This window comes from Larus michahellis, chromosome 5 (assembly GCF_964199755.1).
Source record: "Larus michahellis chromosome 5, bLarMic1.1, whole genome shotgun sequence".
In the NCBI taxonomy this organism is placed as follows: Eukaryota; Metazoa; Chordata; class Aves; order Charadriiformes; family Laridae; genus Larus; species Larus michahellis.
Genome location: NC_133900.1, coordinates 24,384,724 through 24,407,178, shown reverse-complemented (window position 1 = coordinate 24,407,178; position 22,455 = coordinate 24,384,724). Strand labels below are relative to the sequence as shown.

Genomic DNA, 22,455 nt, shown 5'->3' with positions numbered 1-22,455 from the left:
GCGGTCCGCCCCGCCCCGCCCCCGGCACCGCCGAGCGGCCGCCCCTCCTCGGGGCGCCCCAACGGCCGCTCGCGGCGGCGTCCCCAACGGGCGCTGGACCGCGCGCGCCTGCGGCCCTCTCCGCGCGGCCCCGGCGAAGGGAGGGCGCGGAGGATGCGGAGGGGCTGCGCCCGGGGGTGCGGGCCCCCCGTCCGCCCTGCCCGCGCCGCCTCAGGCGGCTGCCCTTGAGGAACGGCGGGCAGCTGTCCCGCAGCTCCCCGGGGGCGTGAGGAGGGAAACGCTCCCCGGGGCAGACCGGTTTGAAAGGCGTTTAATTCTGGAAGCCCGTGAAGCCGGAGTGAAAGAGCCACTGGCGGTAGGGAGGAGCAGATACTCGACGGCAAGTTAATGAAGTTTAGCTGACTGGGAGTAACAAGGTGGGCAGTGAAAACGAAAAAAAAAAAAAAAAAGAAAAAAAGACAGCAAGCTTTTTCTCAGCAGGGCGTACCCAAATGAAGAGCCTGCCGCACTTGTTGTTTACTCCATCCCCCCACGGCTGGCACAGTGCCGTGTTCAGATGTGGTTTAGATGTGGTTTCCTGGGGATGCTGCTCCCCCCGTGCCGCCGCGGCCTCCCGCTGCAAGCCGCTGTGGGAGAGGAGGGACCCGGCATCGCTTGGGGTGCCGGAGTGGGGTGTGTTAATGGCGAGTTCACCCGTGTCAGGAGGGTGACCCAGATACACGGAGGAGCGCCGGCAGAAAGTAGTTCACTGTTACTGGCGAGGCGCTTCACCTGCTGCGGAGCAGGGAACGTCTTGCACAAGCAGCCTGTGGAGGGCTTAAGTCATTAGGTGATAAAATGTTTGTCTGGGATGCATTTTGTTTAGATTTGAATGCTCCTGGGAGGACAGGAGGGAAGGAGGCAGTGGCACCGGCGTGTTGGCAGCCCTCCGCCCTGGCTGGGGCCAGCTCCTCCGTGATTTACAGCCCGCGATGTCTTTGCATTGCTGCGCCAGGACCGCAGAAGGGGGTGATTTAACTTGCGCTGTGCTCTCCTCCTCCCACTCCCTCCTGGTGCCCAAGGGCAATTGTTAGGCTGAGGTCAAGAGTACCTGCTACCAATTTAATATGGGATACTCGCTTTCCTTTTAGGGCTCTGCCACGTGGTGTTGGGGACAGGCAGGAGGGAGGACTCCATCCTTGAATGACTTTTCCATCTCTCAGTGTCTGAGAGGGGAAAGAAGCCCCCATCCCTGACACACCGGCTGCTCCCCGGCTGCTGCTGGGCACACTGCGCTGCGGGTGACCCTCAGGCTTACAGGAGCAAACTGCACAGCTCAAGCTCACCCCCGCACACTGCGGCTCGCACAGGTACACTGCCCTGAGTGTCTGATGGAGGAAGGTAAGGTCTCAGGGTGAGTGAAACAGGAGTGCTACCAGGCAGCAAGGAAATATGGAGACCGGGGAGCATGACCCTTTGGAAAGGCAGGATGAAAGCACTCAGCCTGACCCGGCTTCTGCAGGCTATTAAAGCATGGCATAGGACAGATGTTAGTCTTGTCCATCCACACAGATGCCAGTGGTGCTGAAACCTAGCAGCTGCCTTCCACAAACATTCCTGCCACCCTGGCCAGAGGCAAACACGCAGGGAAACTGCTTCATGAGATTTCCGACTAATCTGCGACACTGATGAATGCATCTGTGAAGGCTCCCTCTGCCACCAGTGTGCCTTAGTGCGATGCTACCTGTGCACACAATGCTGTAAGTTTCATATCCTACTTTTATCCCCAGTCACAGCAGTTTGTTTACACAGAAACCAACACAGCATAGAAAGCAGCTGAACAAAGATGACATGACAACTGCTCTGTTGTGGCCGGATGTTCTCTGGGTGCGGGGACTGCTGATGCTTAGGGTGACACTGTTGGGTACCTTCTGTGAAGGAAAAGGCCTCAGGCCCCTGTCCTAGCAAAGCTGGTCGCAAAGTGCAGCAGCAAAACTGGAAAGGGGACATCGTCCTGTACCCAGCCCACCTGGGACCAGAGGGTTCCTTACTGCTCATGGGGTTGCTGGTCCTGGCGGAGGGGGAAGATGAAGATGAAGGCCAAGCCAGACCAAAGGCACCCCTTTGAGAGTGTCATTGCACAGCGTCATTCCTCACACGTGGAGCCCATCACTGTTCCTCTGAAATCGCCACTCAGGCAGCAGCACTTCAGTGGCAGCGTCAGCGTTTGTCCCAAGACCGCTGCAGTGGCTGTGGGCAGCAGCACATTTTGGGACGTGATGCTGTGAAAACATCTCCTCTCTTTTAAAAAGCTAACTGGCTGTGTAGGTCATGATGTCAGGACTACATGCCACAGACAGAGATCTGGACTGCTGGGCTAAGATCTTGCTAGTACCCAGAGATGCAAAGAAAAGACTTTGCAAATCTGACTCCTGTTTCCCTTGGTAAAAAATAATATTGGAAAACATTCAGTGAGCCAGAATCGCCTGGAGGATAAACCTGAGGAGCTGCAACCAAACCAGCAACAAATGCAAAAGGAGATTTTTCTCAGTAAACTCTCCAGGGTTCATATTTTTAAAAGCGAAGGATATGCAAGTCTCAAAAAACAAATGCCTGAGCGTAGTTTAGAAATCTGGAAACTGCTTGCTTTTGTCTTCTGCACTTAATGGCGAAGGCATAGTGACTGCAGACATGCTGGAAATGAGGACTCAAGGCAGTGTTTGGAGAGAAAGGTCACAGCCTCCCTCTCCTCTGCACATCTTGCCTTTGCTGGCAATCCCAGCTGGACTTTTCTGCTGTCGTGCGTGTCTGTCTGCTCGCCGGGTTTGGCCACCTCTGCTGCAATAATGCCTTTTCTGTGCAGGTGAAAAGAGGCACCTGACATTTAGCTGTGGTCCAGGAGACCCGTACGTAGCCCTCAGTGCTATCTTATGAGCTAACTAACCTCAAATGAGTCTCCCTCTGTTGTCCGTTTCAGCACAACTCTCGCTCGGATCTCCCTGATGGGCGAGAGGACCGGACGACGAGCTCAAATCTGCCCACAGGCAGCATGCAAGTGCGTGTTTCCCCCTGGGACAAGAGCGTACCTTTCTGAACCTGGCTGAAATGCTGCACCAGGTTGCTTAACAGATAGGCACAGGCTTCGAGTACTGCTTCAGCACACCCTGCAAGTGAACGCGACTCTCTGCAACACAACTGTGTGTCAGATAACTGACTCAAGAACAAAAGGCAAAGACCTAAATCTTGTGGTGATTCCTATTCCAGCCGAAAACATCGTGGACTTGCAGGGATCCAGCGCTGCTGCTGGAGCTAGGTACTGCCTCACAGAGAAAGCGTGCTTTTATTTCTGGCTTTGCAGAGGGTAGCACAGGGGGATCCACTTAAACCTACGGCCGGCCCCCGCCTGTTGTGCTGTGCTCTGCGTGGCAGCGCACGGGCAGGCAGCAGCAGCTGTCAGGGTGATGCCTATCTCACCAAAAAGCTTTACTGCCAAATAATATGAGACCTAGAAGCTCCTTGCCTTCCTGAGGTGAGTTAGGCTGGGACAGTATTCCCAAGCTGAGGCTGCAAAGTGCTCAAAAGGCTTTGTGGTATCTTAGACAAAGCGTTTTACAATTTTTTAATATCACAAAGGTTTAAGAAACATAGCTGAGCTCTAACGTTGCATAGCTCCAGAATTTTCTTGTCTTTCCATAGTTATTTGGCCTGAAAGCATTACCCCTTTCGGCCTTCAGAAAGCTGCGCAAAGCAGTGCAGGGGGAGGCTGCTGCCAGAGTCTGAGCGCAGCGCGGCAGGGGGAGGCAGGCAGACACCAGCTCACCTCCACCCGAAACGGCTCCTGGTGCAGCGCCGGCCCCGGCTCCTGATGGGTGATTTGCTGGGGACACGGGCCTGGACCCCGGGGGACAGGGGCTTTGTGAGTGATATTGGTGCAAAGCACATTAGTCTGCTGTGCTAATTAGTTACTAACTACACCTCCCGAGGCAAGTGAATCAGCAGAGAGTATATAATTAAACCCAAGATTGTTTTTGATACATTTTGAACATTCTTCTAGAATTCTCCACCTGGAAGAAAGAGGGCAGCGATGATGAAAGGTAGTGAACGGTTCATGAAAACACAGCGAGTACCATTTTAATGCTACTGCTGCCTGCTACCATCACATTTCAGCACAGGGCTATTTAAAATGTTGGCAAGAGTGGCCTTTTTTTTCTTTTCTCTTGCCATGAAAAATGAAGTAATGACCCCATAGCATTGTTCAGATAAAGGCTTTAAGTGGTAGAGAAGGAAACAAAGACTAAAACATCATAGGGACAAGAAATATGTGCTCACTGTTTATGTATTGAAGTGCTTGTCGTGTACGTGGCAAAGAAGGTGAGCCACGTTCCCAAGAACCTGTTACAAGAACCTGGATAGCCCTTGTGTTATCCAGGACTTACTGGTGAGGTCAGCTGCGGTTGCCTTTTTAGGGTGCTCCTTAATAAATCCTCTCTTAATTAGACTCTCTCCTGGCTATCTTGCAGCTCTAAAGCTCATAGGAATTTTCATCGGTTTAGCCGCTTTTGAGTGCGAGTTGCATTAAATGTACGCATACATCCTGCCTAGCCCTTTGGTGCTGTATCTGATCTGCAGGACCAGCAGAGGAAACATGGGAATGACTAACTCAGCATATAGTGAGTCAAGGCTGGGACGTTACCCTGAGCTTCCCCATTTAAGACTGGACACGTTGAAACTGTTCCTGGTATTAGTACATTATTTGTTACACTCCTCAGTATACTCTGACCGTGGCCTTGGCTCTTGTTCAAAGCTGAGAGACTCAGCTTGGCACCAGGCACCCCAGCGGGACGCCCAGCACCCCCTGCAGGGGAGGCAGGATCAGTCAGTGGCAGACGTTGGGCCGTGCAAGCCTGTTTTTCCCTTTAGCTTTGAGCCGTGCCGGGCTCTATACGTGCTGCCCTGTCTTTGCAATGCATGCTTAATGCGGCTCAGAGCAGTGAACCCTTATAGGTGCGGAGCCATGTGGGATCGCAGATATGGTGGGGGGGGACAGGGGAGGGAAGTATCTGACGCAGGGATTCTTTTTTTCCCCTCTCAGACAGAAGAGATCTCCAGCTGGGCTAATGGCACTGTGGAGTTTGTGCTACCGAAGCAGAGGACCAGCATGGTGGTGACGGTGAGAACAAAGCTGAGGGGAGCCTGCAGGACTTTGGGGAGTGGTGCCACTGCTCTGCATGCTGTCTCTGCCATGCTTCCCAAAACATGCCCCCTCCCCTCCATAGTTTTTTGGGGAAAGAGCTGTGGCAGCAATACCCCCCTCCCTTCTCTTTCAATAGCCCAGTCAGTCTAGCATACGCTCCCTTCTGGGCAGCAAAACCACAGTTACTAAACAGTAAACCCACATTCCCAATCTGTATGTTAGGGAACTATGTTATCCGAAAGGCACAACGGAGAACAAATCTGATGTAAACATTGCACAGGCTGGAAACGCTGCAGTGATTAAAAGACTATCTCCAACATTCATGTTAAATGTTGACCTTGGACTCCTGCCAGCAAAAACAGGGTAAATCCATTAGAGACCTTTACAGGCAGAAAAAGGTTTTCACGCAAGTATTTAACTTGGCCGTTCTGCCCGTAGTCAGCCTACTCCGCAGTACTGCCCCTCTTCCATCCCCACCTATTTGCCTTGGCAGCAGGAGAGAACTGCATTAGCTCCGTCTTTTCCCACAAACTCTCCTACTGGTGCTTTTGCCTGGATGGCGATAGCCGAAGTAGCAAGATACCTCCTCCTGTCAGCCGCTGTTGGACGACACCCACGCCGCTGCAGATTACAGCTTTGAATTTTCTTCCATCCCTTTTTCTTTTAGTTGTGCAGCCTTGGGGGGGGGGGGGGGGGCACAAAAAGGAGTAGCTTGGTTGGTGTTAATGCCATGGTGTAAATCTCTTCTCACTCAGTGCAATCAAAATTAAGCTATTTGGGGCTAAATTCTTTTACCAGCATAAATTGGCAGGGCTTCATGGCCTTCTGTAAGTGTAGATGGCCATTTGCATTTATAACATCAGATGCGTGGCTAATTGCTTGGCATTCCTTGAAGATATGAACAGACGGCAGCATAACTGATTAACTATTATTATTCATCTCAGCTGCTCTCAGGAGAGAAGTAGCAGATTTTTGCATCCACTCCTATTATGTACTTGGGCAGTTTTCTGGTCCTGAGCTCCTGAGGATGTCCGAGGTAGAAGACCGCTTTCCTTTCGGCAAGGAGAGCAAGACTACTCTGTTGCTGACATACAGTGTCCAGGCCGGTGGTGCAAGACTGCAGTACCCAACGATACTATCACCTCAAAAAAATCCTGTGTTTCTCTCTGATCCGGTGGTCTCATTTTTGACCACTTCAATTTCCAGACCAAGCTTACTCGTGGCCTGGTCGTATTGCATTTGTTCTCATGCTAGCACTGCTCTTTAGTTCCAATCAACCTGATTTCCTTGCGCTCTTCACTAGGTGAAGCAAAGTTTAGTCTTTCCCTGTTTAACACGCTCTTCAGTCCCTGACATCTGCATGCCCCGCTGAGTCCCTTCTCACTTGGCATCTTCTTTTACATGGATGGAAGTCTCACGAAGGCTTGTGCAACACCATTAAATGTTCCTCGGCTTTTACAAAGCCGTATCATGCTGAGGAGCTGTTCTCAGCTAATCCTCAGGTCCCGCTGCTCCTCTTGTTCCCAGTTTATGAGCTTCTAATTTACAGCAATGCTTTTGCCCACAACCCCGCACACTACACCTACTGGAGTGCATCCCACTTTTGCCACCACTGTCAGTCTCCCCAGTCGTTACTGCCAGAATCAGCCATCTTCACAAACTGTGGACCACCTGCGTGTCCCTCACAAGTGCCGCTTGCCACCATCCTGCTTCTTGTCTGAAAACACTCAGTGAGAACACATGCAACGACCAGCTTCTGAATTCCCCTTCTAGCCTTCTCACAGCACCTCCCATCCACCAGTTCGGTCCTGAGGTACTGAGATTCTCTTTTGCTTTCCTTTCCTTGCTGGGCAGTGTATCACAGAAATATCAGGCCCGCCGAGAAAACACGCTTTTCACTGTACTGGTTTTTTGTATTATTCCTGTTTTACCTTTGAATGTGTTCTTTCTTTTAAAATTTGTTCTTTCCCACCTTGAATCAAGACACAAGGGTCTGCGTTTCTCTGGCCAGACCATGCCCAGTTTGCTTTGAGAGGGGCATCAATACTGAAGTTCAGCGCAGCAGTTCTTGCCACACGTGCAGAGATCCTGGGTCCAAATTCTGCTTTTGCTGCAGATGGCAATGTTTCTGCTTCTGTGCCTGTGCCTTTCCTCCTCTCTTCCCTGCTACTGGGGCTCCAGCATTTCATTCCAAGCTTGCAAAAAGCATCCCCAAGGAGGAAAGGTGGAGCACACCACACTGTTACCATTCTCGGCAAGTAATGGTACCATTCTCCGTACCATTCATCGGGAGATGCTGTGAAAAATTTACTGGATAACGTGGTCCCAGCAATCAGGAGTGGGGCTGGTGACCTGAATGTTTTTCCCACTGAGGTAAACTGCCATTTCCTTATTACCAGTTTCTGGCAGCATCAACACGCTCCACATCTGAAAGGCTGAGGGAGCTGGGACTCTTTAGCCTGGAGAAGAGAAGGTTGAGGGGGGACCTGATTAATGTTTACAAGTATCTAAAGGGTGGGTTGAAGGAGGACGGAGCCAGGCTCTTTTCAATGGTTCCCAGTGACAGGACGAGGGGCAATGGGCACAAGTTAGAACATAGGAAGTTCTGATCAAATACACGGAAAAACTTCTTTACGGTGAGGGTGACAGAGCACTGGAACAGGCTGCCCAGGGAGGCTGTGGGGTCCCCTTCTCTGGAGACTTTCAAGACCTGTCTGGATGCAGTCCTGAGTGATGTGCTCTAGGCAATCCTGCTTTAGCAGGGGAGTTGGACTAGATGATCTCTAGAGGTCCCGTCCAACTCTGAAGATTCCGTGATTCCGTGATCTACGTGATTCAGTCAATACCAGAGCCTGCTGGGCAAGGAGTTCTTACTAAGGGCATGGGTGAATAAAGGATACCTGCACAAACCTTCCGATTGTCAGGAGCACAATACAATCTACTTATAACGCTACTTAGAAACCTGTAACCTAAATTGGAAATTATTCCAACTGTTTTTTAAACTCCTGAAACAAAGCAATTCCAAATTGATGCTTGATGTTCAGCTCATTATAAAAGCTTACAAAGTCAGAAAATGCTGTAAAGGAAATAAAATTGAACTCAATTTTGTCAGAGAAATGAAACTATTTTGCCTGACAAATCAGTTAACTCATGATCAGTTTAAATCACAGAAGTCAGCAATTATTTGCATTGTTATTTATAATATTTCTTGCAGTATATATTGCCCAATCTACATTCTACGGGCACTGATATTTTAATATTTTAGGTAGTTTTCAGGCAAAACTGCCTTTTTTTTTTTTTTTTTTTTTTTTAAACCCGGCCCTTTCTTGCAACTGCTGTTCTTCCTAGACGTACTTGCTATTTGTGGCACACTGTTTCAAATTTTTAAAACTTCAAGCCAACTCCCACTGTGCCACAGGAAAGGAGAGCACACTGTGAAACTTGCCAGACCCAGCTTGCTAATGGCCAGCAGAAGCATGCTTGCCGTTTCAGAGCACAGCATGGCCTGGCAGCGGTCAGCAGTGCAGCACAGGCAGCAGCCGCCAGGGTCGGGGGACTGCAAGAAACAATTTGCACCTTGTTTACACACTAAATATCTGTGTCTCTGTACGGGTAGCGTAGACCACTCTGCATTATTTCTGCTCTTAGCTTTTAAAAATACACAGATGTGTTCCAAACCCTTGGTAAACCTTTCCTTGGAGTGTAAATGTCTCTAAACATTAAACAGAGCTTTTAGTGATGAGCGTGGAGAAAAAAAAAAAAAAATATCCTCACACTTAGGACGCAACAGAAAGCCACCCCACTGTACTCTGGGTTCAAAAATCTCAAAGTTGCACTTCATAAAGACATGTTTTAATAAATTAACATTTATTGAAAATATCACATTAGCCTTTATTTTGCTCATTTGCCCCAGTGCAAAATTAAGCTATTTAACATGTAAATTGTAATAACAGAACAGCAAGCAGCTTCATAAAATGAAAGACCAAATACACTTATAATACGATCAGACTCTTTAATCTGGTGGATAAGAAACAGTGGGGTGGAAGGGAATAATCTGGTTTAGGGTCTGATACACAACCTATCCTGTTGTTTTAACACATATCTGTTATTAAAAGCCACCGTTTAGCAGTATAACATGCATCTAAAAATTGACAATACGGGGCATCATCCATTAAATATACTATTTGTAGACAAGAATCATTAAGGATGGGAAAAGGATTAAAATAAAAAGAAAAGCACCAGGGCTCTATGGCCCTCCTAGAAAGAAGTATTTTGCAGGGAGAATGTAATGCCATTTGTCAGCGCTCTACTGCGACATGCCGTAAGGACTAGCATTTGGTCCATTTCCTGCACGTTTGCTGTAGAAATGCGCTTCTTTGGAAAAGCAACCGTCAAGGCTTTGCAAATGCAAGGTTCCTTCAGACACCCAGTTTATTGGCCTGGGTGAGGACAACTTTCAGAACAGGCATGAAAGCAGAGGTCTCGCTGAAGTTGCTGGTGCTGACTATGTGTGTGTGGATGTTCAGTCCTTCCTGGTAGTTGCGGGTTTCAATACTCTTCACAATGTTGTGCAAACCGCTAATGATGGTTGGAGAGAGCTGAAAGGAAGCCAAGCAAGGCAGGTCAGCAGAAAATAAAAGCAGCACATACACTAAATGCCAGAAAAACAGAAATCTTGAGTGTAACATTTGGCCCTCAGGAAGGTGCAGCAATTAGTTCCTTTCTTTAAAGACAGCCACCGTCAGAGCTGTACCACGCTGGGAGCAGTCACTGGGAAGTCTAACAGCAGCCTTCGACCAGACCATTCCTTCTCTGCAGTACTGCAGCCTTCACTGCCAGCCCCTGGATGCAATTCCCCGAGGTGGGAGACCTGCTTGACAGACTGTGGCACATGAGAAACCTACTGAGCTTTTATGCCTTTGGGGTAAAGTTAATTGCTCAGCAAAGGTGGCCTGACAATGACAGAATCAGACCACTCTAATCCCAAGGTACGAAGAGATCTAAGCCCAGTCCTTTATTCTGTCACAGACCTCTTGGAAGGCTTTGGAAAAATTACCAGATCTCAGAAGTACTTGCACATCTGCCTTCCAGTGAAATTAGTGAGCCTCCAACGTCTAAATCTTCCGAGGTTTTTTTGACCCCAAGCTGCATGTCTCTCGCTTCCTGCTGGGAGTGGGGGAACTTGCTGTGTTGGCTCGTTCTGCCAGCAGCTGGGGACAGGGACCCTCCTGATGCATTCACCCAGTGCCTACTGCGAGTAGCTCTGCTCTCTGGCTCAGGTCAGTCCCCGCACACCTCCGCAAAACTCATGACATGACCCCAAAACACTGAAAGTCTACAGAGGCACGTAGGGCCAAGCACTCCACCTAGCTATTTCTGGGAAATGCATGGAAACATACAATAAAGGGATCTGAACCACGCTTTTAAAGACAGGACGAGCCCCTGCTACATACTGCAGAAGGGTCCACACCACCAATGAAGTTCTTGGCCATACCTGCAATATTTGGGGGGGGGGGGAGGGAAGAAAAAAGTAAACCAGAACTTACTGTCTGTTCCCTAAGTTTGTCATATAGAAGCTCCAGGCGTTTATTTGCATCATCTAGTTTCCTCTTGGTTTGCTGCAAGGGAAATAAATACATTAAACCAGTGATTTTAAGAACACCATACCGATCCGGTATCATTGCAGAGTCCACACAGAACACGAAATTCCTTTCTCAACAATATTTTCCTAATACATCATTTGAATTCTTTGCTCTGACTTTTCTCCCCTGATTTTGCTAGGAAAGACTGTGTGATATGACTGTAGTTCTCCACATGTAACCACTCTAGTTAGCTACAGAGGACAGTAAACTGTAGAGGGGCATCCCAAAAGCCACTGGTCATTTGCAACACCAACTGGTACAGCTGATATGGAAAGTGACAGAATCCCAAGTTGCAGCACAATTTTTATTCCTACGCTTCACTGGCAAAGCATAATGATAGCTGGAGAAAGCTATTACTGGAATCAGCAACGTCAATGAGAGCTTAAGGGCACATGCAGTCACTGAACGCTAAGCATGTACAACTCGGTCATCCTAATTATATTTTTCATTATGTGATTAGTAGAACCTGGAGTTCGTCTGTAAGTTTTTACTGTCAACAGAAAAGCTAACCCAAACTGTCCTTACAGGTCCTTTGTGCTTCTATGATTTTATATAGAGTAAACCACCCAGTGATGTGTCTGGAATTATTTTGCCACCGAAGGCTCTAAAAATGACCCCAGTATATTCCACCTGGAGTGCTACAGCAGCTGCTGGAGAAATGCATTTTTATCTGTTTTATTTTTTTAAGCAAACAGCTACAGAAATTGAAGATTTTAATCCAGAATATTAAACCAGTAAAAAAGTATCAAGGTTACAATTACAGAAGCACAAAAAAGAAGGTGGTCAACAGCAGTAGAAATGGCATCAGTGCACATTCCTCCTAAGTCATTCTGCACATCAATCCATCTTCACTCAGAATACTGCCATTTGCCCCTGCCAAATGGAAAAGTTTCCTTGGATTAAATAATTGCCCAGAGAGAAAATAACAAAGCCTATGGGAATGCTCTAGCTCGGGGTAAAGACAGACTGGTGGCTGCCTACTGTGCTAGAAATTAGGGAAAGCTGTTCGTATGGCAAAGGGTATAAAATGAGAACATAGCACAGAGATCTCAGGCCATATGTGGGAAACCCCACAGCAGTAGTTATGTTGTCAAGGAACTGAGACAAGTAAGGAAAAAGTACCCGGGAGGAGCAGATAAGAAACTGGCTAATTCTTTTGGACTTGCTAACTCTCTCAGATACATGACTTCAGAACATTTGTTTCAAAACGTGTGAAAAGGCATACATGCTATTTTCATTTTACATGGCCAACTAGGGCAAAGCGGAGTAAGTTGTGTTCAAGAAACAGCAAGGCATTTCTCCAGCCAAAAGAAATTGGGTAGAAGCGCAAACTGGTTGTTCTCCTCAGTCTTTGCTTCCTATTCCCATTTCCCCCTTTGGAGTGTAATAACTGAGTGCCTGCGTTTGTTCTGACAATAACTGATATACACAGTCAGGGTGGGTGTCTCAGTGCTATGTGCCAGAAATGCTTGCTGTGCCTAAGAAAATCAGTCTTAACAAGAAGCAAGCAAAGTATATTGGCAGAGCAGAAAAGCAATTCCTGGGGGCAGATGTGAACTGAATGCTTTTGACTTTTTTGTGCATCTGGGAGAGGGGGCACTCAGAGGTAGAAACGTCAAAGGGTCCATGCAGTCTACAGCTCCTATCCCTGCAGTCTACAGCCTAACTTTTAAAGAAAGCATTTTGAGCAACTGAATGCTACTGAACGAGATCTGTCCAAAGAAAGGTCTACGGCCTCAAAAAGCTTCTGTAAAGGAGTGCATGGGCAACTCCACCCTGAAACTGCCACGCTGAGACCCACAGGGTAAAGGAGTACATACATGCAAATGTCAAGTCTAAACTCCACCATCAGCTGAAATTGTACAGCAGACATAAGTGACATTGAACAACCAATATTCTCCCACAGCCACAGAGCCCTCAGACAGCTCAGCTCCCAGTCACCATAACAGGAGCGAGTCTGTGCTGCTGACCAAGCACATTTAGTGCACACAGCCTTCTGCACGCCACCAGCCTGTCTTTCCATCATCCACCTTTCCGCACGCGGCAGGCACGAGCTGAACAGTCAGCATCTGGGCTTTGGGCTAGCATGTTATTTACTGACCACTGGAAATAAGCGAGAAGCTTTGAGACAGATGGTTCATTTATAAAGTACTGACTGCCACAGGAAATGTTTTTCCTATCCAACTCCAGTGGTTGTGGTTAAAGGTCATAATCTTCCACTTCTCTGCTACCCATTGTTTCTTTTTTAAAATGAGTTTGTTATCAGAAATCACAAACAACAGATCAAAATCTGACGCATGTACTCACATATATGAGCCTCAGCTCAGACCTGCCATAATACCAACTGCTTCCTGCTCTGAATTACAAGAAGCAATTAAGCAAACGTAAAGGGCACGCTTTCACAGTGATCACCTGACAGAAGGAAGGACAGCCCTTCCTGAAGGTTTTAGAATTTTTAATTTTTTTTTTTTTCAAACCATCAACATCAAAACCTCAACTGTAACCAATTCCAACCTTCCTTCTTAGGAGAGAAGAGCAGAGGGGACCGCGATGGGTTAGTTCGCTGCCCATAAACGGCACCATCATGCTCTGCCCATGCTGAGGGCTGTAAGGACCAGAGTCAAAGTGCTAGGGCAGCTGGGCTGTGGTCTGGCCCCAGACTGCTACATCCTATGTGCATATGGCTTTTCTACGCATTGCTTGTGGCTGCTCAAAGCAGCCTTTAGAAGGAAAAAGCTATCTCAGGAGAGGCTGTGAGGGCTAGCTGGGCTGCAGGCACCAGCACGTTCAACCAAACACAGGGGTAACTCTGGGAACACCTCAGAGACCTACCGGATCAGAAGCAGACAGCAGGCACCTCTGGATAAGAGCTTCAAACGTAGTCTTCAGAATAAGGTGCTCCTCAGGGATGGGCTTCTTGGTAATCTTCTCTGTTGGCAGTGCCTGCACATGCTGAGAAACAGAGAGCAGGTGAGGCTTTTCCAGGCCACTGTGACCACATGTTGTTTCCAATTAAACCAAGTGGCATTATTAGCCAGCTTGGCACAACTCCTGTTTCTTCCCTGTGGGTGTGTGGAGGTGACATTATCAGCATCTGCCATTGCTACCTCTAGAGAGCTGTCAAGTTGCAGAAGGAAGCAGGTTGTTGGTCCATACTGACTAGAGTATTAACTGCAAAGAGGTAGTGTCTAGGTGGAGATTACGGTAGCAAAATACCAGCCTGGTGCAAAGCTAGCGACTAGAAACTCTGCAGTACACTTTGGAAGTACAAGAAATACCTGGCCAGTAGGATCCCAGCCTGCAAGTCTCTGCTGATGTAACAAACCAAAACCGTGCAATGCTGGGGCTACGTTACCTGGATGGCATTGCCGATTGGGGCCCCAGGGGCCCCCTCCGTGCTGGGTTTGGAAGCAGCAGGTGGCACGATGCATGGCCCCAGGGTCTGGGGAGCAGGCGGGTAGCCACCCTGCAGCACCGGCTGCCCTGCAGGGAGGTGTGGAGCCTGGAAGCTGGGTGCGCCCGTGGGTGCTGCCGGAGCCGGCTGCATCTGAGACTGCGGATCTGCCAGCGGGCTCATGATGGGGGAGGTGATGGGAACCGGGGGAAGGAAGTTATCAGGAACCTGGGGAAAAAGCAAATAGCACATTTACACTGTCATGGCTGCTGCAGGCAGAGCACAACACCCAGCTCTTGCAGACTTCCCAAACTGCAGCCAAGCAGAGCACTGAGCCCCCAGGATATAGAAATAACAACGGCAGGCAATGCAGGTAAACAAACCCATTCCTCTGGCTGCAGCTGCACACTAAGAAGTGCCCTGGGGCAGTAATATCCTCCAGCATTTCCAGGCTGTGCGCTCTGCCTGTCCTCCTGCCCACAGGCAGCAGGAGCAGTCTGCCCAACCTGCCCCTGGCCACAAGAGCTGACTACAGCTGCACCAAATCAGAGCCACCCTCCTGCTCCTAAAGGTACAAAACAGAGGTCTGGCAGACCAGGACTAACAGAAGAGTTGCACTAACGAAAACTAACCAACACCCACATCTGTTCTTACTATTGGGTCATTATATTTAGAATTTTGTGTCTCGCTTTCAATGGTACGTTTTTGTCCATGCAGTACATAGGTCACAGCTAGCAACACACACCAATAAAGCTTCTGAAAGCCTTTCAAGCTTCTGGCAAACAGGTTTGAGCTAAGTCAGATTATGAGTGCGTTTCAGATTCATCCCTAAGCATCTGCCAGCCTTTACACAGGGGCTTTTTGGAAATATTTGGTAGAGGGAAGAAACAACAAAATGAGCTGTGCATCATACAGGAATCCAAAGAAAAGAAAGAGTTCCCATGAGAATACACAAATTTTGTTGGGTGTGCATGGAAAAAAAGATTACAGAACCCTGAATGCTATGCTGAATGAATGATGCCAGAATTAAACTAGTGGTTTGGGACAGCAAGAGAAATATTCCCAATCCAGCAAAGTCAGTTATAAAAGCAATGAATCACAGCAATAAACCTTTGAGTGGTAGATAAATTCTTGGTTAGGTAGAAAACAGTTGCAAATTATGCTGTGGCTTGAAATGCCAGACAGTTCTTCTATTTTACAATAGCCCACGTGTGAGTCATTTTATAATAACCTAAACCACTGCCTCATACAGTGGACATACAAGGAAAAAAATACAGAAACATTTCTGACAGAGGTTTGTTGAATACCCAACAGGGAATGCAACAAACATGACTCCTCATTTAGAAGGGAGCCAACCCTCATGCTCTGGCTATGATGGAAATTCTGGCTGACACCCACACACAGTGGTAGCAAAAAAACCCAAAACACTTGTTTGCAGAAGGCTGCTTCTTGAGCTCTCAGGTCCAGCAATTATTCTCACTGACAACTTTTCTCCTTCTACTTAAGAGCCTGAAGCACTGAAAGGCAACAAACCGGCTGCTGTGCCACAAACCTCCCAGCACTGGGGCAGTCAGGAACACACAAGGTATCCCGTATCAACCCTCCAAAAGCTTCTTAATCTTGTAACTGCAGAGACCAAAACCCAAAGGGTAAGAGAAACTTCTGCCTTCACCTTTACCCAGACCTTATCTTGCCTGCTCCAACTTTTTTTTTCCCTCCCCACACTTTACACACCCCAGACTGACTCTTGCTTCCCAAATGCACCAGGCTCAGAGAGCAGCAGATGACACTGACTGCCGTGGAGATACACAAGACTACAGCAGCACCAGGAGATGAAAAGGGTCGCTCTGCTCTGTGCCAAGTGTCCCCAGCTATTCTGTCCTGCTGCAATCTAAATCCGTTGTACAAAACTACATTGTCTCCATCACAAAAATTGTCTTACTCTCAGCAGATCTCTCAGGGTCAGACCCTTAATCAGGATAAATTGCTTTCAGCTCCAGTAAAGTCAGTAATCTGTAACAATTTGCACAGCCTCGTCATTTCACGTAAGTATCATCTCCTGCAAAACTCATCTGCTCTACTGCAGATGAAAACAATCTGAGGTATTTTCTTCCCTCAAACCAGGATCAGTGTTGTTATTAACAACCACAACTTTAGCAAAAAGCCACCATCTCTTTAGAGGCTTAAGTATTTTGAGAGAGAATGCATGTTGGAGAGGCATAATGGCCATTTCTCCTCATAAGGCGCAGCTTTTGTTTGCTGCTAACCCTTTTTTTATCCTTTTCCTGCCAACAAGTTTCCCAGGAGCAGCTTAAGTTACTGCTTTTCAAGTGGTGAGCGCTCAATTGTGTCAAGACAGGATTTCCTAGAGTACCTTCTTCTTCTTGGCAGCTCTGTTTAGGGCGGGAGGGTCGTTCCAGCCGTTCTGAGGCCCTGGGACAGAGAAAAAAACAGAGATTGTCAGTACCTCAGAGGAGAGCAGTGATGTCTTCTTGAGCTCAGCTGGGCCCGCTCCCCACCACAGCTCGACTGGCTACATCCCGCCCTCACCTGCCTGCTCCTCTGCCCTTCACTAGGGGCCAGAACAGCTCCTGAGCCAGCCAGAGCCCCCCAACACCCCAGCCATCAGACCCTTTGGGCTCTGCGCCCACTGTGCAGGTTTGCATCTTGACTAACTCTTCTCAGGTTTGACAGAAGTTGATTCTTTTTTTTATTTATTTATAATTAACTTTTTCTTCTGTTGCAGGGAAAAAAACTTTGAGCAGGCACGCCCTTTGAAAAGGCAGGCAGTTGCCTACCATGCCCAAAACACAGCTCTGCTACACAGACTTCAGTTACTGGTGAAAGTTTCTCCCCTCTGTATCACATGAGAAGAAACGAGAACCAGTTTTGAACTTTTTTTTTTCCCATGATCACCATAACATCATTATAAACATTAATCAGCAGCAGAGATGTCAGAAATCACGGGTGAATAAGAACATTAAGCTGCATCTATTTCCCAAGAGCTGCTGCTGTGATTGCGTCCCATGATGGATTTATACGTGACAGTTAAGATGTGTTCCCCAGCAGCACAACACAGAAAGAAGAGGCGTAAGAGGCAACAGCAGCCTTAAACACGTCAGGCCAGATCCAGCCAACTGCCCTGGAGACACAAAAGAGCAATAAAACCAGGCTTCCCCTGCCAGCTACAGCATGTTTATGATGCTTTGTGTCCCAAAAGCAGAGCAGAGTTGCTGGAGCAAGGTGGCAAAATCTAGAGTTTTGCACCAAGGGGAATTTCTTTGAAACCGGAAGAAGCACAGAGGATGTCTGAGCAGATTCCCTCTGTGTCCGGGGTGTTGTTCTGTACCAAACCTTCTGCTCTTCCGAGAAAGCACGCTCCGTGCAGCTGCAAGATTTGTACACCAAAGCTCACATTAGTGCATTAGAAATAGTTCTCCATCTCATCATGGAGCACACGTAATTGGGACCACAGCATTATATTTCAGCATTACCGTGGCCTCACTGAGTAATCAGGATTTATTGCACAAAGCCACAAAAAGCCAACAAAACCAAATCCCTGCTCAATGGACTTTTTCACCACAGTGTTTTTCATTTAGCAGATGATGAAGTCACCTTTGACAGCAGAGCTTAACATCACTGCAGAATTTGCTCAATTTATCTGAAATTTCATATGCTCCTGAGCTTTTTGTAAACAAGTTCCACATCCAAAGCATGTTAAAGGGGCAAATGAAAAACAATTTTAAACCCCTTTCATATCTGCTTTCTCTTTAACCAAAGGCAGTGCCATCTCCTGACAGCCATGCGCCCCAGGGGCTCCTCTATTCCTCCCTATACAGAAAATCCCAGAGTATTTCTGATACAGGAAGTCTAACTTCTGCAGTACTGGCAGTGGTGACATGTTAAGAAAATCTCCCAGATTTTACTGCTGTTAACTTCCTGGAACATTGTGCTTTAAAAAGGGAAAATCAGCATTTGTTTCTGTGGTTAAAAACTCCAGATATGTTGTTATTGGTTTTAATTAAGGAATTAAAAATTGATTTGATTAAAGTCAAATTGGCAAACAGCATCGCACTTAATGTTCTCTGAAGAACATATGCATTACTGATGTCTGTTCAATTAATTTCAGGTAGTGGCTGTAATTATTTTCAGGTTAGGTGGTACCTAGTTCACCTGCGAAGGGAGAGGCCTGGTCTTGAGTTGGTAGGCTTTCTGCAGATAAAATGCAAAGAGAACTAAAAAAAGATTTTCTTCGAAAATAATAAAACAAATGATCTTTAGTTTTGGATTAGCAATTTAGTTTCAATAATCACGAGAAGTCAGGAGAAAAAACACCAAAACTAATTACAATGCCAGTTCAGAGACAAGTCATTTGTCCAAACCACCCTGTGGAATTGCTTTTATATGCCTTCCCTGAATAGAAGTCTGTTGCTCTTTCCATGCAGTAAATCAGTGTTTCTAGTTGTTTCTAACAAACGTTGCAGAGTCCTGTTCCACTTTCTTATCTCTTCTGCTGTTCTCATTTTCTATTCCTAACAGCCAGCGCAGCCAACAGACCACTACTCTCAGCAACAATCTTCTCACCATCATTTTACCATTCCCAAAAGCTTTTCAGGAGATGCTTAAAGTACTTGACTTCAAGGTGGATGTTAAGTATCTTCCCAAATCAAGGTGTGCTCTCAACTGCATGCAGCCCAGCAAATGCTCACACAGCAGCTTTACACCATGCGAAAAGACATGTTGCCTGCTCAGACTGAGCAACAAATCCAAAAGGCAAAACACAGTAACAAAGCCTTTGCCATTTCAAAGAGAAGAGGAATATTGGGGTGAGATAACTCCTATCTCTGGGGCTGGTCTGATGCACTTAATAGTTCTGGTGTAAACCCTTCCCTTAGCTCAGAATTGCTCTATCACAATTTCAAGTAAGATGCAAGACTGAAAATTAAAACTCCCTTGAAAGCAGGTTCAAAGATCTATCACCAAAAAAAAGCGATAGGTTGAAAAAGAAATTAAATGTGGGCTTTTCTGGCTTAATGGAACTGCAAGCACAGCTTAACTTACTAATGTTCTATGCATTTTCAAAACCCAGAAGATATTTGTAGAACTGCTTCTTTTTAAAGTGCATCTTTAAATCCAAGGCAGTTCAAAGGTCAGGTGATTTTCAAGACTTCAAATTTGAGATCTTTTTTCCTTCCTCCCTTATCCCTGCTTTTAGATGAATCACATTTGCAAAGTGAAACATGATTTTCCCAGATTAGATCATCACCACACACAAAAGCACACCACTTCAAAGCCAAGATCAGCATCACTATATGCTCTGCACTGGAACATTCAGAGTTACAGGTGAGATCTACATCTGGCTGCGGATTTCTGTGGTTCTTTAGGATCTCAAGCCAAGGCGTCCTTTGCTAAGCAATGCGGCTACTCTGGAAAATATGTTGGTGGTTGAGCATATTAAGCATGTACGCTGTCATTTCTGCATTTACAAAGAAAGGGTTTTTTCCTTCTTGTTCATATGCTTTTTTGAAAGGCATAATACAAAAATTGGAAGAGGACAGAGTGTGTTCCTCAGATACCTCTTATCTTTTTTTTTTTCCATAGTTCTCCAGCTGGAGGCAGCCGTTGCGTGCCAGCAGCCCACACATGAGCCACCTGGCCTTGGCAACTCACCGTGCCCTGGAGTCCACCTCTGCATAGGTGACATTGGCAAGATGTATTACACTACTGTCTATGTCGATTACTCAATGATCGGTATTGTCATTAATGTTGCTAATTTCTATTATCCAGAGTACAGAACTTCACCCACCCTAAGCGCACCACAAGGACTATGTCACTTCACTGTTAATTCAAGAAACTTAGCAAGTGACAGATCTGAAGTGCCTGCCAGCAACGCGACTAGTAAAACGGATAATAAGGAACAATGTCCTTGTTCCTTTCATTTATTTGGAGGTGCAGAAGCTATGCTGTCTGCATGCTATGCTGCTGTTTCACATCCCAGGCCTAGAATCCTATCCAACACCTCTTCCTCGGTCCAATTCAATAATTCCTCTCTCTTAGAGATACAAGTTTGACATGCCCTGTAACATAGGGTCAGGAGACGTCACAGTACAACATCTCCAAGAACAGAGAGGACACTGAATCTGGCTGCAGGACAGAGGGAAAAGGCCTCTTCTCCCCTTGTAGCCCTAGCAGCTGCCCTACATCAGTCCTCTCTATTATTTGATAGAGCAAAAGACCATTTCTCCCCAAAACACGAGTGTGAGTGTGTGTGTGTGTGTGTGCGTGTGAAGGCAATGCCAGAGGTGTGGGCTCCCAGCCTCACAGACGCCAGGAGTATCTACTCATAAGCAATATGCCTTTTCTGCACCACATCATCCCTAACTCTTAAGAGAGTCACAGTGGGGTCCTTAGGGTCTGTCAGCAGAGTCAGGATCCCTGGAACATCCCTCAAATTCTGCCTAACGTTCCCTCTACTCCCAGCTTATGAGATCTGGTCCTTGACTCTCCAGCCAGACCACCTGGATGTGAAGTATGTTTATGGCCAGGTTTAGAAAAGGACCGCTCATACTTCCTGCACAGTCTGACGTATGCAAAGCTGTTGTTTCACAGGCTGCTAAGTGAAGAGACAGCTTTGTTATCACAAGCGAGGTCACTGTCCCACAGCAAACAGTTACATCCAGGCAGTCACAGGGAGACACTGCGCCCCACCTCAGTGCGTGCTCTCTCACCATGCATGCTCAAACATGCTCTTATGTGTCAGCCACACACACATGCTTTTTATTAACATTCAGGAAAGAGACACGTAAAAGCATTTCTAAATCACTTCTGATTCTCTTTTAAGGCATTCACAGCTACAGTAAATCCCACCACATTAAGTGGTTAGGAAAAAAATAATGGAAGTGAGCCACAGGAAAAGCTGTTTGAGTATGCTGCCAATCTGGGGCTTGAAATGCTGCACACAAACCAGGCACACTGAGAAAAATTACATTTGCAAAATTGTTCCGTGAGGAGAATTGGGATCGTCTTCTCTGCAGCAATTAAGAAAACTTGCTCATTTTTGTATTTTGCTCTCCAGTTACCTATCAGGTTCTGACGCCAGCCTCACAAGGTTAAAACTGAGCCACCATACATCCAGAGTATACGACAGCCTCATAACAGGTCAATGCTGTAGAACACCCTGTCTGGGGCAAGACAAAAGCCGAGTTTGTGGCAAGGTCTGACTTGCAAAAGAGACTGCCCTCACTGCTCAGCAAGTGCTCACTGCAGCACCATAGCTGTATCACTGCCAGATGCACAGGGAAGATGATGTGTTTTAGAAATGCTTTGAATTGACCTCTAAGCACAAGCAAACTTTGTACAGAGCATTCTCAAGGAAAAGGTGCACATTTAACGGAGTGAGTAATAAAGCAAAACCCTCCCCCTCCCTGCCTGCCCCCCCGTCCAAGCGCAGACCTGTTCTCTGGGATGCAGGAAGGTCACTGGTTGCAGGCAGAGTACCTGTTGGTCCAGTAGGTAATGCATAAGCCACAGAAGTTGCTGGAGGTCCTGGCCTGCCATGCTGAAAAGATGTGCCAGAAGGAGGAAGAGGGAAGGAAGAGACAGGATTCAGGCTTGTTGGGGAGGGTTGAGGCTGCCCAGGGTACAGTGGGGAGGGCATGGAATGGGCAGGGGCAGAGGGCAGGTAGGGAGGGGTGGTGTTAGGGGCAGGGGTCGGGTAGGAGGCTGAAGCAGGGACAGCGATAGGCTGCTGAGGCTGATAGAGAGCTGGTCCCCCTGTTCCACAAGAGTACTGCTGTGTGGCCTGATATGCTACAAACAGGGAGAAAAAACATTGTCAGTGAGTTCATAACAGAGGAGCAGGTTTCATCTGCCTCCGCTTCCTTCTCCACCTCCTCTCTTCCTGCCCCTTCCCCCTCAAACCACTTACCTGCCCAGCCAACTCCTGGCTCCCACAACTCTGCCTGCACCTGCAGGACTGCTTCACATCTCAGCCCGCCATTGGGAGCGGGGAGCCAGAGAAAGGACCACCTTGGCTGTAAGAGCTCCCATTGTTCCCCAGCCTCTCCTGCCCAGAGCCACCATGACACCTGCGGTGGGGCCGCAGCATATGGACGTTGCTGTGGCTGTTTTCCGGACCACTGCAATCCTCACGGTGCCTCTCAGGGAAGGGAAAACCCTGTCCCAGGTTTGCAAAAAGGGAAAGTCTTGGCCAAGGAAGTGAACAGCAGTCTCTGGAAGTGAATGCA

At 47.4% G+C, this 22,455-nt stretch overlaps 1 protein-coding gene and 1 long non-coding RNA gene across 12 annotated transcripts in view; one reads left to right on the top strand and one right to left on the bottom strand.

The window, feature by feature from the left end:
* The first annotated feature begins 4 nt into the window (after window positions 1–4).
* Window positions 5–5,472, top strand: LOC141744016 (uncharacterized). The gene is made up of 3 exons (XR_012587307.1): window positions 5–416; window positions 1,131–3,292; window positions 5,072–5,472. It is a non-coding gene; the product is annotated as an uncharacterized LOC141744016 (long non-coding RNA).
* Window positions 5,473–9,019: 3,547 nt separating this feature from the next.
* SEC31A (SEC31 homolog A, COPII coat complex component) overlaps window positions 9,020–22,455 on the bottom strand; it is a 44,447-nt gene continuing 31,011 nt past the window's right edge. For 3 of the 11 annotated variants that reach the window (XM_074589195.1, XM_074589186.1, XM_074589189.1), the window contains 7 exons: window positions 21,662–22,018; window positions 18,374–18,421; window positions 16,584–16,642; window positions 14,171–14,437; window positions 13,648–13,767; window positions 10,720–10,791; window positions 9,020–9,771 (listed from right to left, as the gene is read on the bottom strand). In XM_074589195.1, coding sequence (XP_074445296.1) covers window positions 9,592–9,771; window positions 10,720–10,791; window positions 13,648–13,767; window positions 14,171–14,437; window positions 16,584–16,642; window positions 18,374–18,421; window positions 21,662–22,018 — 1,103 coding nt within the window. In that variant the 3' untranslated portion in view covers window positions 9,020–9,591. The remainder of the gene's footprint in view (window positions 9,772–10,719; window positions 10,792–13,647; window positions 13,768–14,170; window positions 14,438–16,583; window positions 16,643–18,373; window positions 18,422–21,661; window positions 22,019–22,455) is intronic. The other 8 variants (XM_074589187.1, XM_074589192.1, XM_074589188.1 and 5 more) reach the window with 4 other exon arrangements.